This window comes from Pinus tabuliformis, chromosome 3_2 (genome assembly GCF_031772625.1).
Source record: "Pinus tabuliformis cultivar Carrire ecotype Pingquan chromosome 3_2, CPIR1, whole genome shotgun sequence".
Classification (NCBI taxonomy): Eukaryota; Viridiplantae; Streptophyta; class Pinopsida; order Pinales; family Pinaceae; genus Pinus; species Pinus tabuliformis.
This window is the reverse complement of record NC_142302.1, coordinates 626,003,514-626,018,624: the sequence shown is the minus strand read 5'-3', so window position 1 is coordinate 626,018,624 and position 15,111 is coordinate 626,003,514. Positions and strand designations below refer to the sequence as shown.

At 38.0% G+C, this 15,111-nt stretch overlaps 3 protein-coding genes across 3 annotated transcripts in view; 1 reads left to right on the top strand and 2 right to left on the bottom strand.

The window, feature by feature from the left end:
• The window catches only part of LOC149182187 (ABC transporter A family member 2-like), a 74,126-nt gene that overhangs the window by 34,675 nt on the left and 24,340 nt on the right, over positions 1 to 15,111 (top strand). The gene's annotated exons all lie outside the window — the stretch shown is intronic.
• On the bottom strand, positions 2,361 to 4,139 carry LOC149182189 (putative rhamnogalacturonate lyase B). Its single transcript, XM_089417976.1, has 2 exons — positions 2,644 to 4,139; positions 2,361 to 2,459 (listed from the first exon to the last, which is right to left on the bottom strand). Exons 1-2 carry the CDS (start codon positions 4,075 to 4,077, stop codon positions 2,361 to 2,363), a joined length of 1,533 nt encoding a protein of 510 aa, XP_089274102.1. The 5' UTR covers positions 4,078 to 4,139.
• On the bottom strand, positions 8,095 to 9,873 carry LOC149182188 (putative rhamnogalacturonate lyase B). The gene is made up of 2 exons (XM_089417975.1): positions 8,378 to 9,873; positions 8,095 to 8,193 (listed from the first exon to the last, which is right to left on the bottom strand). The coding sequence occupies exons 1-2, from the start codon at positions 9,809 to 9,811 to the stop codon at positions 8,095 to 8,097; spliced, it is 1,533 nt and encodes a 510-aa protein (XP_089274101.1). The 5' UTR covers positions 9,812 to 9,873.

Sequence of the window (15,111 nt, the reverse complement as noted above, 5' to 3'; positions counted from 1 at the left end):
TTTTGCAACCATACGTTCAATTTTACTCTTTTGGGCATAGGGATATCTGTACGGCCTGATGTTTGGAGGAACACTTCCTGGAATCAGATGAATAGCATGATCATGATCACGAATATGTGGGAGACCTTTGGGAGTCTCAAATACCTTGGAATGATTGTCCAAGGCTTTTTAGAGATCTGGAGAAATAGATGATTTCGATGTGGAAACCTCTAGCGAACATAATTGTGCAATTACACCTCTTTGTTCCTTTTTTAGAAGCTTTTTCATACCGTTAGAGCTGATTATCTTTCTTGGTTTCCCTGCAATACCCCTTAATTCAACTTCCTTTCCTTCCGCAGAAAATTTCATGAAAATTTCTTGAAAATTAAAAGATATTGTACCCAAGGATTGTAGCCATTGGACTCCTAGTACAACATCAGCACCTCCCATTGGAATGGAAAGCATTGGGCTAGTCAATACATATTCTCCCATGGATAGCTTGATATTATGGCACTTTCCAGAGAAATTTATTGCTCCTCCATTTGCAACCATCACTTGACACTCTGGTACTGGATATAGGAAGCAATTCAATTCTTTTTCTACCTTACAATGAATAAAATTGTGGGTACTTCCTGAATCAATCAACACTATTACCTTTTTCTTCTTGATTTGTCCTTCTATCTTGATGGTTTGAGGAGTGGTAATTCCAGCCAATGCATTACAAGATATGGTTGAATTCATTTCTTCTTTATCTAGGTTTTGTTCCTGGAGTATATCCTCTTCTTTTGACCTTTCTTTCTCCTTTTCTTCTTCCTCTTCACAATCCATGTAGAATAATTTCTTCTCAGCACACTTATGACCTTTAGTGTATTTTCTATCACAACTGTAACAAAGCCCTTTTGCTCTTCTTTCTTCCAATTGTTGTGGTGTCAACCTTATAGGTTGTGGAATACTAGGGGCAATAACACTTCCATTTTTATAGTTGTGAGTGGTATGCTTCTTGGATGCCATAATTTTGCTTTCCATTTTTCTTGCTAACCTGAATGCCTTCTCTAATGAATCAGGTTTCCAAAGGCGAACATCATGTTGGATATTATCCTTTAAAGTCCCTATGAACGCATCAATCTTATGCTCCTCTGGAATATTTTTACCCTTATGTTGAATTTTTGGAACTCTTCAATGTGCTCCATTATTGAACCCTTTTGTTTGAGACTTATCAATTGGCTAAAAAAAGTGTTGCTTTTTGTATCCTCATAATGTGCTATCAATTATTCCGTAAAAATTTCCCAAGTTATAATTTGTTTATGAGAGCAAATCCATTGATACCATACAAACTGATTTGGCTCCAAATATAAAGTTGCAATACGTACCTTTTGTGTGTTTTGCACATTATTGAGATCGAAAAATTGCTCCATCTGTAATATCCATGTTGTGGGATCCTTGCCGTCAATCTTCCTCATATCGATTTTTGGAATATGGTGGGTCTTCAATCCAACATTAGAGTCTATGGAATCATGATTAATGTTATCACAAAATCACTACTGAGGGCTGCAACCAAGCAAGATTTCATGTAACTGTTTCAGACCAGACTTTAGATTAGGAATTAGCCTTCCTAATCAGAGAGGGCTCTCTCACAGGCTTTTTGATAGAGAATTAATCACAACAACAGAGGGCTAACTCTTCACACACTTATGAAAATATAGCTGGTTGGACACACATCAAATTGGTCTTCATTGGGCTATGGAGTCTCTCACATTTAATAAACAAAATCACAGTCATCTCATGGAAGTCAAGGCTCTTTGCATCAGATGTTCAAACATGCTTCACCAACACCACAGCTTGCCAAACACACAGGAAGTCAGAGCATATAATATGAATTCTGAGTGATTGTGTTATAACAAAGCTGTAAAAGAACATTAAGAGAATACACCAACATCACATTTGAACAAAATGATCCATTGAGAATCTTGAGAAGAAACAACCACTGTTTACTATTGCTGTAACAAGTCTTACATTGGCTCCAATAAAACTCTCTTTTTTGTATATAATATCCAACAACTTCTACATTCTAATCTGATCCCTTTATAGGCAAACAAACTTCTCCACCTCGAGCTTCCTCCTCCAGCATGAGGGGAGCCTCGAAGGTGGCTATTCACTATCCCTATCTAGTGCCTAACTAATTTATTAATTACAACATGTCTAAACTGAAATCACAAATGGTTTTCATTTAATCAAAATCCTAAATCTTTGCTCCTTGTCGCATGATGCTTTTCTGGCTCTTGACACATGTCCTTTAGCTGTTTAGGTTGAAGTATCTTTGAAGGAGAGTACATAGAACGAACTAGCTTTGGATTCTAGTTACGTGTATGCTTATTAATTGATCAAGAAGAATGCTCTGTTTTCACGGTCTTTGTTTCCCACATTCTCCCAAAGTATAGCAGCCTGTTCCCAAATCTTTTAATAACCCCAGACATGGAATGCTGCCATGTTTCAGATGTGCTGTAAGTGATATTAATAGACAGGTGCTTCTCTTCCTCAGCTCCCGCTCACAATATCACACTAGCTGCTCTGCACTTTAAAATCATCACCTACAGCAGTTTCGTAGCGCGCTACGAAACTGCTGTGTGATTTAAATAAACCACAGTGTTCCTTTAAACTTCTCACAAAATTGAATAGCTGATGTTGCCAATCTTCAGTTTCACCTTTGCTATGGTGAGATTCAGAATCACATTCCCTATAACATGAACCTCCAATAGATGAACCAACTGTAATTGATGAGACCACCATGATTTTACCATCCCACTGACTCAACACAGCGTCATATAAGCCAAAACAGAGCAAGTTTGCTAGAGATATGCTATCTGCATAAGTGTGATGGGGAGGTATCTGAAACCCATCAAGCAGAGGATGTAATCCATTGTTTTCAGCCCGGGCTATTTGGATGGGTACAAGACAAATAAGTTGACAGATCCAGTTTCCAGAAACATCAATGTTAAACAGATGGTACAAACCATGGTTGCCATGACGAGCAATGGCATTATCTTTCCCAAATTTCATGGTATCAAAATGTGGTTTATATATATTTGCATCATTGAATCGAACCTGAATGGCTGCATTGGTTAATGATGCAATTGCTAATCGAAGCTTATAAAGACTGTTTTGTTCCACACCTCTTAGCTGGAATTTTATTTGCCATGTTGCGGGACGAAAGCTTCCATCATTTTCAATCCTGCATGTGTGTGCAAAGCACCAATCCCTTCTCCAGTCACTAGTCCCAACTGTATATATCAAATCGTTGTCTTTGAAGATTTCAGAATATCTTTCCCAAAGGCCATATTGCCGGAACCTTTCAGGATGATTGAGAAATAGTTTGTTGATGTGGCAAGGCTTGGGATCTGGAATGAAAAATTCTGCAGCAGTGCGATCTGGTAAACATATCTCCCATATAGTAGGGCCATCTCTTGGGGGCTCATAGATCAAAATCCCAACATCTATCCTACAACCTGAATATATGTTAATCAAGCCTTCTTTCATATAGTCACCAAGAACACCCGGCACCCAACCATAGAGATTGTAGGTACCAGGGCAAACATTTTCTATAGAGAAAAGCCCATTCTCATCAGCTTGACTCCAAAATTGGTAGCTCTTACTCTCTTTTTGCCAAGAGCCCTTTTCCCCAGGTGTGGACAATCCCAGAAAAGCAAAACGAGCAGGGTGAACATCCTCAACAGCATATTTATCATGTACTAACAGTTGTCCAGTAATATATCCTCGTTCTGGTCTCTTTCTAAATAATGGAGATTCAGGCCACCCATAAGGCCAACTTTGTACCTCCTTTATCATCTGTAACTTTGCATCTTGCCACAAGGAGAATGGGTGAGCCTCTCTTGATGAAGAATTAAGATAAATGAAGACTGGGCCAAAAACCTTTTGCCACGCTTCTCCAGAACGAAACTTAGGACATAGCTCTTCACCCGCATAATGAGCACTATGAAACATTGCAAGCGATGTTGGCCCAACATGGGATGTCAAGTTTTGTTTTATTGGACCTCCATTACGAAATTCATCGCTAGGAGTGATGACCCAGAACCCAACCATGGGATCAAAGCTGATCCATCCATGGACTCTGTTCTCCCTATTGTCACATGAGTACTGGTACTTATCATTATCCTTGTTAGCCTCGACCACTTTAAAAAATATCGCACTTGGCACATCAAACGTATCCTTCCCTCCTGGCTCGTTCCAATTGAGATCCTAGTATCCTCTGTTCGTTTCTTTGTTGAGAATTTCGAGCAAATTGTCAAGCCCTCCATAACCTATGCCTGTAATTATCCCCGCTGGTTTTGATATGGTGACATCGCACAATTCCATTATCTAATGCAATGTGAGCATCCTGATCCACAAAATACACATCGCCCCCCTAACACTTCCGCTACAGAGTGCAGAACTAATAGCATACTTATCAAAAGTGTGATAAATGTAATCTAATGTAGCGCAAGTCTTCTGAGAGCCATGGTTCTTGGAATATTTACAATCTCCCTCTGAATTTAACTTGTGCTTTGGTAATTCTTTAAACTCCAAAACTTCTGTGGCTGGAAATCACCAACATCTTCAGCGATATTATCCAAGGAAATGTTCTTCAAAAAGGACATGGCATCACCTAGCATGTAAACTTTGAGCTCAAATTCTGATGAAGCCTTGCTTACAGCTTGAGAAGTTTCTTGGTCGCCAGCTGGAGCATGTAACCGGCACGTTACCACGTTTGTAGAAGACAATATCTAAATAATACCATCCACCTTGACAAAGGAAATTCATCTATTTCGAACTCTGCCATTTGCGCCATCCTTCTTTTATTTCTATTTAATGCGCACTCACCCTTTTAACGACACCAGTTAACCTAAAACCAGCTCTTGTGCCACTAATAATGGCGGCCTTGTAGCATATAAAACTACTCGACACTTGGCATTAATCACCGCATTTGAAAAGAGCACTTTCATGTCTTCAATATATGCATTAATAATGAACCAACGTGCTCGATAATACTCAAGACATTTTCATTTATATCAGTCATTTTAAAAACCCCTGTATTTCTTAGATCCATCCATGGTGCCATCATGTTCTCCAGAAAGCAAGGCGGAATTAATAACTCCATTGGTACTAGCCAATATCAAAGGCTTCTTTCTTCCATCCATTGTCAATGCCTCAGCCAGATTTAGGCTTGATATGCTCATTTCTTAATAAACCACCCCAAATTATACTAAGCAACAACATAGCAACTATCTGCTTTTAGAGCTTCAGAGTATTTCTGAATTCCTTCATGGACAATTTCTACAAGTTTGAAACTGGTCCCAAGGTCTGTCAAAACAATTACTAAGTACTCCGCAGCATGAACAAGGTGTGAACATGAACTTTATCATAAATATTTTTCAAATCTTTCAATCCATTGTGGCGCCCTGCTTTGTGAAAGAAGTTACAGATTGTGAAAAGACAATCCCAAATGTCAAACACTCTATGACTTATAAAATTTAATAGATTCTTTGTCTAGAGGATTCAACACAAAATCTCCTGCAAGTCTCCCACATTAGTATGTACATCTTTCACAATCACCCATGAGCCAGAATTCAGAGATAACTCCCTTAATGTATTTGATGGCAATCCTACAATAGCTGCATCATCATAAGGTGTCTCCTTGAACATACTGCCACTGCTCTCATCAACATTCCTGGAGGGAAGTAGAACTCTGTACAATAAGCATGCTAGGATTTGGACCTTCACTGAAAACTCAAACAAATCCCCAGTTTCGTAGCACGCTACGAAACCACTCAAACAGGTAGCGCTGCGAAACTGCTAAAAAGAATTCTGGCGCTGCGAAAATACCCTGACTTTAAGCTAGACTAAAAAATTTTGACAACAGCATTTTCAGTGATAACAGTGGCTCCACTTGGGATAGTGTGCCCTTGTGGTGCGCTAAGAACATGCAGCTCCAGTGCCTCGTCCATTTGTGACAGACAGAAATTTGCTTGACCAGCATGACTGTAGGAGAAAGAAAGCTACATCCACTGAAAAATAAATGCTCAGTCAATCTTGAGCTTATTTGCAATTTACCTACCTACCTACCCTAACCATTTCAACTTCTTCAGCTCAATCAATATGAAACTTCCAATGCAGCCAATCATTAGCCTCATCTGATATTTGATTTCTTTGACTGTCCTGGAGTTCGGGGTCAATGTGATAGTGTGATGACCGCTGCCACTGAAATCTTATCTGACTGTATCGGATTTCAGATCCAATGTGATAGTGTAAAGACCATTGCCACTGAAATAGTCTCTGATCTTCATATGAAAACTGAAACACTGGAGAGTAAAACTCTTCCATGTAATCAGATATAGGGTCCCAAAACACATGATCAGCTTGTCCTTCCTTGAAACTTTCCAGCTGTGCAAACTGATCTTCAACCACAGTATTCAGTTCCTCAATCGTAAAAGAGAGAGGAACCAGCATAGTCTCCATGCGTTCAGCCATAAAAAATTTATGAGAATAATAATCATGATCAGGAAAACTGTATGCCTGAATTTTTCCTTCTAAACCTTCAATTTCTTTCTCAATATCTTTGGCAATTTCATCAAAAAATTTCATCTTATCCTCTGACTTGCAGTCAAAGGATTTCAGATATGAAGATAAGGACAAAGAAAAAGATTCATTTGTTTCTTCTGTACTATGATCACTATTCCATTGTTTAAAACCTTCAACTGAGGGAGATTCTGTCACCACCTCTGTCCTATCTGTCCATTCCTCCAAAAACATGAGCCAAAGGTCTTGAAATGACTTAATGGATTCCGCAGGCAAGCATTCAACCCACTGTTTGCATTTCCCTTGAAGTGAATCATAGAATAACATAATGCAAACATCCTCATGTTTAACTCTAAGAAGCTGTGTAAATTCACAAAAATCTGATATATGATTCAAGGTTAAACTTAAATCTTCACCGTTGAATTTTGGACCATTCCTTAGAAAGTATGCATCCTTGGGAAAATGATTTGGGAAACCATGAATTCCTGAGAAATCAATGCATGCATACCTTGAACAAAGATGAGCAGCTTCTGGGTCTTTCATAACTCCAGTGGAATCACCATGAATATATAACTTTGAATTCTTCAACAATGGAGTCGCCAAGGTAGTTTTGCAGCCTTGAAAATCATTTGAACTCCTGCTACCTTCAGAAATTCAATCTTAAGCTCCCGGCAGACGCACCAAAATGTTATCACAAAATCACTACTGAGGGCTGCAACCAAGCAAGATTTCATGTAACTGTTTCAGACCAGACTTTAGATTAGGAATTAGCCTTCCTAATCAGAGAGGGCTCTCTCACAGGCTTTTTGATAGAGAATTAATCACAACAACAGAGGGCTAACTCTTCACACACTTATGAAAATATAGCTGGTTGGACACACATCAAATTGGTCTTCATTGGGCTATGGAGTCTCTCACATTTAATAAACAAAATCACAGTCATCTCATGGAAGTCAAGGCTCTTTGCATCAGATGTTCAAACATGCTTCACCAACACCACAGCTTGCCAAACACACAGGAAATCAGAGCATATAATATGAATTCTGAGTGATTGTGTTATAACAAAGCTGTAAAAGAACATTAAGAGAATACACCAACATCACATTTGAACAAAATGATCCATTGAGAATCTTGAGAAGAAACAACCACTGTTTACTATTGCTGTAACAAGTCTTACATTGGCTCCAATAAAACTCTCTTTTTTGTATATAATATCCAACAACTTCTACATTCTAATCTGATCCCTTTATAGGCAAACAAACTTCTCCACCTCGAGCTTCCTCCTCCAGCATGAGGGGAGCCTCGAAGGTGGCTATTCACTATCCCTATCTAGTGCCTAACTAATTTATTAATTACAACATGTCTAAACTGAAATCACAAATGGTTTTCATTTAATCAAAATCCTAAATCTTTGCTCCTTGTCGCATGATGCTTTTCTGGCTCTTGACACATGTCCTTTAGCTGTTTAGGTTGAAGTATCTTTGAAGGAGAGTACATAGAACGAACTAGCTTTGGATTCTAGTTACGTGTATGCTTATTAATTGATTAAGAAGAATGCTCTGTTTTCACGGTCTTTGTTTCCCACATTCTCCCAAAGTATAGCAGCCTGTTCCCAAATCTTTTAATAACCCCAGACATGGAATGCTGCCATGTTTCAGATGTGCTGTAAGTGATATTAATAGACAGGTGCTTCTCTTCCTCAGCTCCCGCTCATAGTATCACACTAGCTGCTCTGCACTTTAAAATCATCACCTACAGCAGTTTCGTAGCGCGCTACGAAACTGCTGTGTGATTTAAATAAACCACAGTGTTCCTTTAAACTTCTCACAAAATTGAATAGCTGATGTTGCCAATCTTCAGTTTCACCTTTGCTATGGTGAGATTCAGAATCACATTCCCTATAACATGAACCTCCAATAGATGAACCAACTGTAATTGATGAGACCACCATGATTTTACCATCCCACTGACTCAACACAGCGTCATATAAGCCAAAACAGAGCAAGTTTGCTAGAGATATGCTATCTGCATAAGTGTGATGGGGAGGTATCTGAAACCCATCAAGCAGAGGATGTAATCCATTGTTTTCAGCCCGGGCTATTTGGATGGGTACAAGACAAATAAGTTGACAGATCCAGTTTCCAGAAACATCAATGTTAAACAGATGGTACAAACCATGGTTTCCATGACAAGCAATGGCATTATCTTTCCCAAATTGCATGGTATCAAAATGTGGTTTATATATATTTGCATCATTGAATCGAACCTGAATGGCTGCATTGGTTAATGATGCAATTGCTAATCGAAGCTTATAAAGACTGTTTTGTTCCACACCTCTTAGCTGGAATTTTATTTGCCATGTTGCGGGACGAAAGCTTCCATCATTTTCAATCCTGCATGTGTGTGCAAAGCACCAATCCCTTCTCCAGTCACTAGTCCCAACTGTATATATCAAATCGTTGTCTTTGAAGATTTCAGAATATCTTTCCCAAAGGCCATATTGCCGGAACCTTTCAGGATGATTGAGAAATAGTTTGTTGATGTGGCAAGGCTTGGGATCTGGAATGAAAAATTCTGCAGCAGTGCGATCTGGTAAACCTATCTCCCATATAGTAGGGCCATCTCTTGGGGGCTCATAGATCAAAATCCCAACATCTATCCTACAACCTGAATATATGTTAATCAAGCCTTCTTTCATATAGTCACCAAGAACACCCGGCACCCAACCATAGAGATTGTAGGTACCAGGGCAAACATTTTCTATAGAGAAAAGCCCATTCTCATCAGCTTGACTCCAAAATTGGTAGCTCTTACTCTCTTTTTGCCAAGAGCCCTTTTCCCCAGGTGTGGACAATCCCAGAAAAGCAAAACGAGCAGGGTGAACATCCTCAACAACATATTTATCATGTACTAACAGTTGTCCAGTAATATATCCTCGTTCTGGTCTCTTTCTAAATAATGGAGATTCAGGCCACCCATAAGGCCAACTTTGTACCTCCTTTATCATCTGTAACTTTGCATCTTGCCACAAGGAGAATGGGTGAGCCTCTCTTGATGAAGAATTAAGATAAATGAAGACTGGGCCAAAAACCTTTTGCCACGCTTCTCCAGAACGAAACTTAGGACATAGCTCTTCACCCGCATAATGAGCACTATGAAACATTGCAAGCGATGTTGGCCCAACATGGGATGTCAAGTTTTGTTTTATTGGACCTCCATTACGAAATTCATCGCTAGGAGTGATGACCCAGAACCCAACCATGGGATCAAAGCTGATCCATCCATGGACTCTGTTCTCCCTATTGTCACATGAGTACTGGTACTTATCATTATCCTTGTTAGCCTCGACCACTTTAAAAAATATCGCACTTGGCACATCAAACGTATCCTTCCCTCCTGGCTCGTTCCAATTGAGATCCTAGTATCCTCTGTTCGTTTCTTTGTTGAGAATTTCGAGCAAATTGTCAAGCCCTCCATAACCTATGCCTGTAATTATCCCCGCTGGTTTTGATATGGTGACATCGCACAATTCCATTATCTAATGCAATGTGAGCATCCTGATCCACAAAATACACATCGCCCCCCTAACACTTCCGCTACAGAGTGCAGAACTAATAACATACTTATCAAAAGTGTGATAAATGTAATCTAATGTAGCGCAAGTCTTCTGAGAGCCATGGTTCTTGGAATATTTACAATCTCCCTCTGAATTTAACTTGTGCTTTGGTAATTCTTTAAACTCCAAAACTTCTGTGGCTGGAAATCACCAACATCTTCAGCGATATTATCCAAGGAAATGTTCTTCAAAAAGGACATGGCATCACCTAGCATGTAAACTTTGAGCTCAAATTCTGATGAAGCCTTGCTTACAGCTTGAGAAGTTTCTTGGTCGCCAGCTGGAGCATGTAACCGGCACGTTACCACGTTTGTAGAAGACAATATCTAAATAATACCATCCACCTTGACAAAGGAAATTCATCTATTTCGAACTCTGCCATTTGCGCCATCCTTCTTTTATTTCTATTTAATGCGCACTCACCCTTTTAACGACACCAGTTAACCTAAAACCAGCTCTTGTGCCACTAATAATGGCGGCCTTGTAGCATATAAAACTACTCGACACTTGGCATTAATCACCGCATTTGAAAAGAGCACTTTCATGTCTTCAATATATGCATTAATAATGAACCAACGTGCTCGATAATACTCAAGACATTTTCATTTATATCAGTCATTTTAAAAACCCCTGTATTTCTTAGATCCATCCATGGTGCCATCATGTTCTCCAGAAAGCAAGGCGGAATTAATAACTCCATTGGTACTAGCCAATATCAAAGGCTTCTTTCTTCCATCCATTGTCAATGCCTCAGCCAGATTTAGGCTCGATATGCTCATTTCTTAATAAACCACCCCAAATTATACTAAGCAACAACATAGCAACTATCTGCTTTTAGAGCTTCAGAGTATTTCTGAATTCCTTCATGGACAATTTCTACAAGTTTGAAACTGGTCCCAAGGTCTGTCAAAACAATTACTAAGTACTCCGCAGCATGAACAAGGTGTGAACATGAACTTTATCATAAATATTTTTCAAATCTTTCAATCCATTGTGGCGCCCTGCTTTGTGAAAGAAGTTACAGATTGTGAAAAGACAATCCCAAATGTCAAACACTCTATGACTTATAAAATTTAATAGATTCTTTGTCTAGAGGATTCAACACAAAATCTCCTGCAAGTCTCCCACATTAGTATGTACATCTTTCACAATCACCCATGAGCCAGAATTCAGAGATAACTCCCTTAATGTATTTGATGGCAATCCTACAATAGCTGCATCATCATAAGGTGTCTCCTTGAACATACTGCCACTGCTCTCATCAACATTCCTGGAGGGAAGTAGAACTCTGTACAATAAGCATGCTAGGATTTGGACCTTCACTGAAAACTCAAACAAATCCCCAGTTTCGTAGCACGCTACGAAACCACTCAAACAGGTAGCGCTGCGAAACTGCTAAAAAGAATTCTGGCGCTGCGAAAATACCCTGACTTTAAGCTAGACTAAAAAATTTTGACAACAGCATTTTCAGTGATAACAGTGGCTCCACTTGGGATAGTGTGCCCTTGTGGTGCGCTAAGAACATGCAGCTCCAGTGCCTCGTCCATTTGTGACAGACAGAAATTTGCTTGACCAGCATGACTGTAGGAGAAAGAAAGCTACATCCACTGAAAAATAAATGCTCAGTCAACCTTGAGCTTATTTGCAATTTACCTACCTACCTACCCTAACCATTTCAACTTCTTCAGCTCAATCAATATGAAACTTCCAATGCAGCCAATCATTAGCCTCATCTGATATTTGATTTCTTTGACTGTCCTGGAGTTCAGGGTCAATGTGATAGTGTGATGACCGCTGCCACTGAAATCTTATCTGACTGTATCGGATTTCAGATCCAATGTGATAGTGTAAAGACCATTGCCACTGAAATAGTCTCTGATCTTCATATGAAAACTGAAACACTGGAGAGTAAAACTCTTCCATGTAATCAGCTATAGGGTCCCAAAACACATGATCAGCTTGTCCTTCCTTGAAACTTTCCAGCTGTGCAAACTGATCTTCAACCACAGTATTCAGTTCCTCAATCGTGAAAGAGAGAGGAACCAGCATAGTCTCCATGCGTTCAGCCATAAAAAATTTATGAGAATAATAATCATGATCAGGAAAACTGTATGCCTGAATTTTTCCTTCTAAACCTTCAATTTCTTTCTCAATATCTTTGGCAATTTCATCAAAAAATTTCATCTTATCCTCTGACTTGCAGTCAAAGGATTTCAGATATGAAGATAAGGACAAAGAAAAAGATTCATTTGTTTCTTCTGTACTATGATCACTATTCCATTGTTTAAAACCTTCAACTGAGGGAGATTCTGTCACCACCTCTGTCCTATCTGTCCATTCCTCCAAAAACATGAGCCAAAGGTCTTGAAATGACTTAATGGATTCCGCAGGCAAGCATTCAACCCACTGTTTGCATTTCCCTTGAAGTGAATCATAGAATAACATAATGCAAACATCCTCATGTTTAACTCTAAGAAGCTGTGTAAATTCACAAAAATCTGATATATGATTCAAGGTTAAACTTAAATCTTCAATGAATAACTTAAAATCAACCCACCCTTGAATCAAAGAGTGGTGTTCTTTGTTTTCAAAATCCCTTTTTTAACTTTTTAAGTTTTTAAGAGTCGAAAAAAGTCTGAAATTTAGTTTAAAAAATATAATTAATAGGAAAAAAATTAAAAACATAAATATTTAAAAATAAATTAAAAAATAATTGCACAAAATAAACTAAAATTGAATTAAAAAAAAAAAACAAAAAAAACAAAAAAATTGAAACATGACCAACGAAAAAAAAAACAATAGGTGGTGCAAGGGGAAAGCAATAGGAGGTATGCATGGTGATCGTTACAATAGATTGTGTAGAGGAAGAGGGATGGCTCTTAATGTCACCCCTAGCCACCCACTCCTTTGATCCCACCTTCCCACTCATGGCTTAATACCCCTCCCTCCTCCCTACCTTTCACTTAAATGTGGTAATTTTAACTCTCTAAAATATGGTGTTGTTGATAACACCACTTTTTTAAATGGGGGTAAAAACAATAACTAAATGCAAGATTTAGAAAAATTACAACTTTGTATGGTTCTCATCAAGTTGGTAATTATATTGCTTTTGATATACATGATGATACATATAAGATTGAATTGAAGTAAAATTTTGTATGATGCATTATTACTCGAAGGAGTAGCAACAAAGGTTATGAGGGTGTCCAACCAAGTGACACCAATTGTAGATTGTGTGCGTATTCTTCCCTAACTATAGGTTTTCCTAGTGAATGATATATCTTCATGTAATATAAAGATGTTGGAACATGTCTCTAATCTAAAAAGAAAAAAATATCTAACATTTAAGCACATCCTAGTTAAGGAAAGAGATCTAATACCACTTATAATGTGTTTTATCAACATAAATAGTAGAGCATGAACAATATTCAAATAAATATAAATGCAAAAGAACCAAATACAAGAAATAATGAAATTAATCTTCCAAAATAAATCCATTATTTTAATAATTCCATCTAAGTGTAATGTCATAGGCTTTTTCAAAGGGTAAACCTACTTTATGCACAACTTCAATATAATAACAATCCTTAACAACACAGAGCTCAATAATCACTAGTACATCCTAACTACTTCTAGTCCCATGATTAATGAGTAACAACCATTTATTTGATGTTATTTAATAAAGAAGACAATTCACATTGAGTGACTATCCACCACTACCTGGTGGGCCTTATTCAAAGAAGATGGCCTTGTATATTAAGTGACTAGCCTCAAAATAAGGAGGTTAGACTAGGGCCCTAACACCATTGCAATCTTTTAAGGCCTAATTATGCTTAAGGATATCAAGATTAGAAAAATAATCATGGTTGGTGGTTCATTGATCATCATTGAGTCCTTATCCCAACATTCTAAGGGTTAAGCATTATGCTGACGTTGGAGCACCTTGAGAGAGGGGTCAATCATGATTTTTTTTTTTTTCCTTTCAGGGTGGTGTGGGGGGGGAGGGGGGTCACAATTGAATCCAATCAAATGATATCATTGCACGTTAAATTAATGAGGCCACTCGTCAACAAGTGTATAGCCATGAAAGTGAGAATGGATAGGGACTTATGGCTCCCACAACAATCAATTCATTTTATCATCCTTTGCTATTGTATTCACAACTATGAGCATTATGATAGGGAATTGTCTCTTGCATGTAGGTTTATTGCTATTGTTTTAATCACTAGTTTTGATGTCATTTTATACATTTCATCTCTTAGACTCTACGATGTTGATGAAGTGAGCTAGTGGGATTTGAAATCAGGATGAATAGGTTAGGGTTTTGTTCAATATAGGATTTAATGGTATCCTAGTTGATGTAGTTTCAGCCTAGAAATCACACTAATTATACATAATTATACATATTTATCTTCAATTCTTCCATCTTATCATGATGGAAGAATTAAAGATAAATATGTATAAATATGTATAAGATGGATTGTTTAAAGAAAGGAATAGAAGCTAAGATGGATGGCATGGAAGCTAATATGAATGGCATGGAAACTAAAATGGATGGCATGGATGATAAGATGGAAGAATTGAAGATTCAATGGTATCCTAGTTGATGTAGTTTCAGCCTAGAAAGCACACTGATTATACAAACACAAACAGACACACACACACACATGTACATGTTGTATGGTTTAGGACACCCTCGACTCCCTACCATGAAACCTATCCCTCCTGAGCTTATTAAGGCCTCAAACCAACCAAGAGGATTCAATGGGTGTGCATGAAAGCACACTAATTAAACCAAGAGGCACCCTACAACTTAGTATGAGAGAGATGTTGTCATGTATTGTTATATTTAAAATTAATAATATAAATAATTTTTTAGCAAATTAAGAAATAGTAATAATAAAAAAATCAATGTCATCAATAAATAAAATACTTCCATATCTACC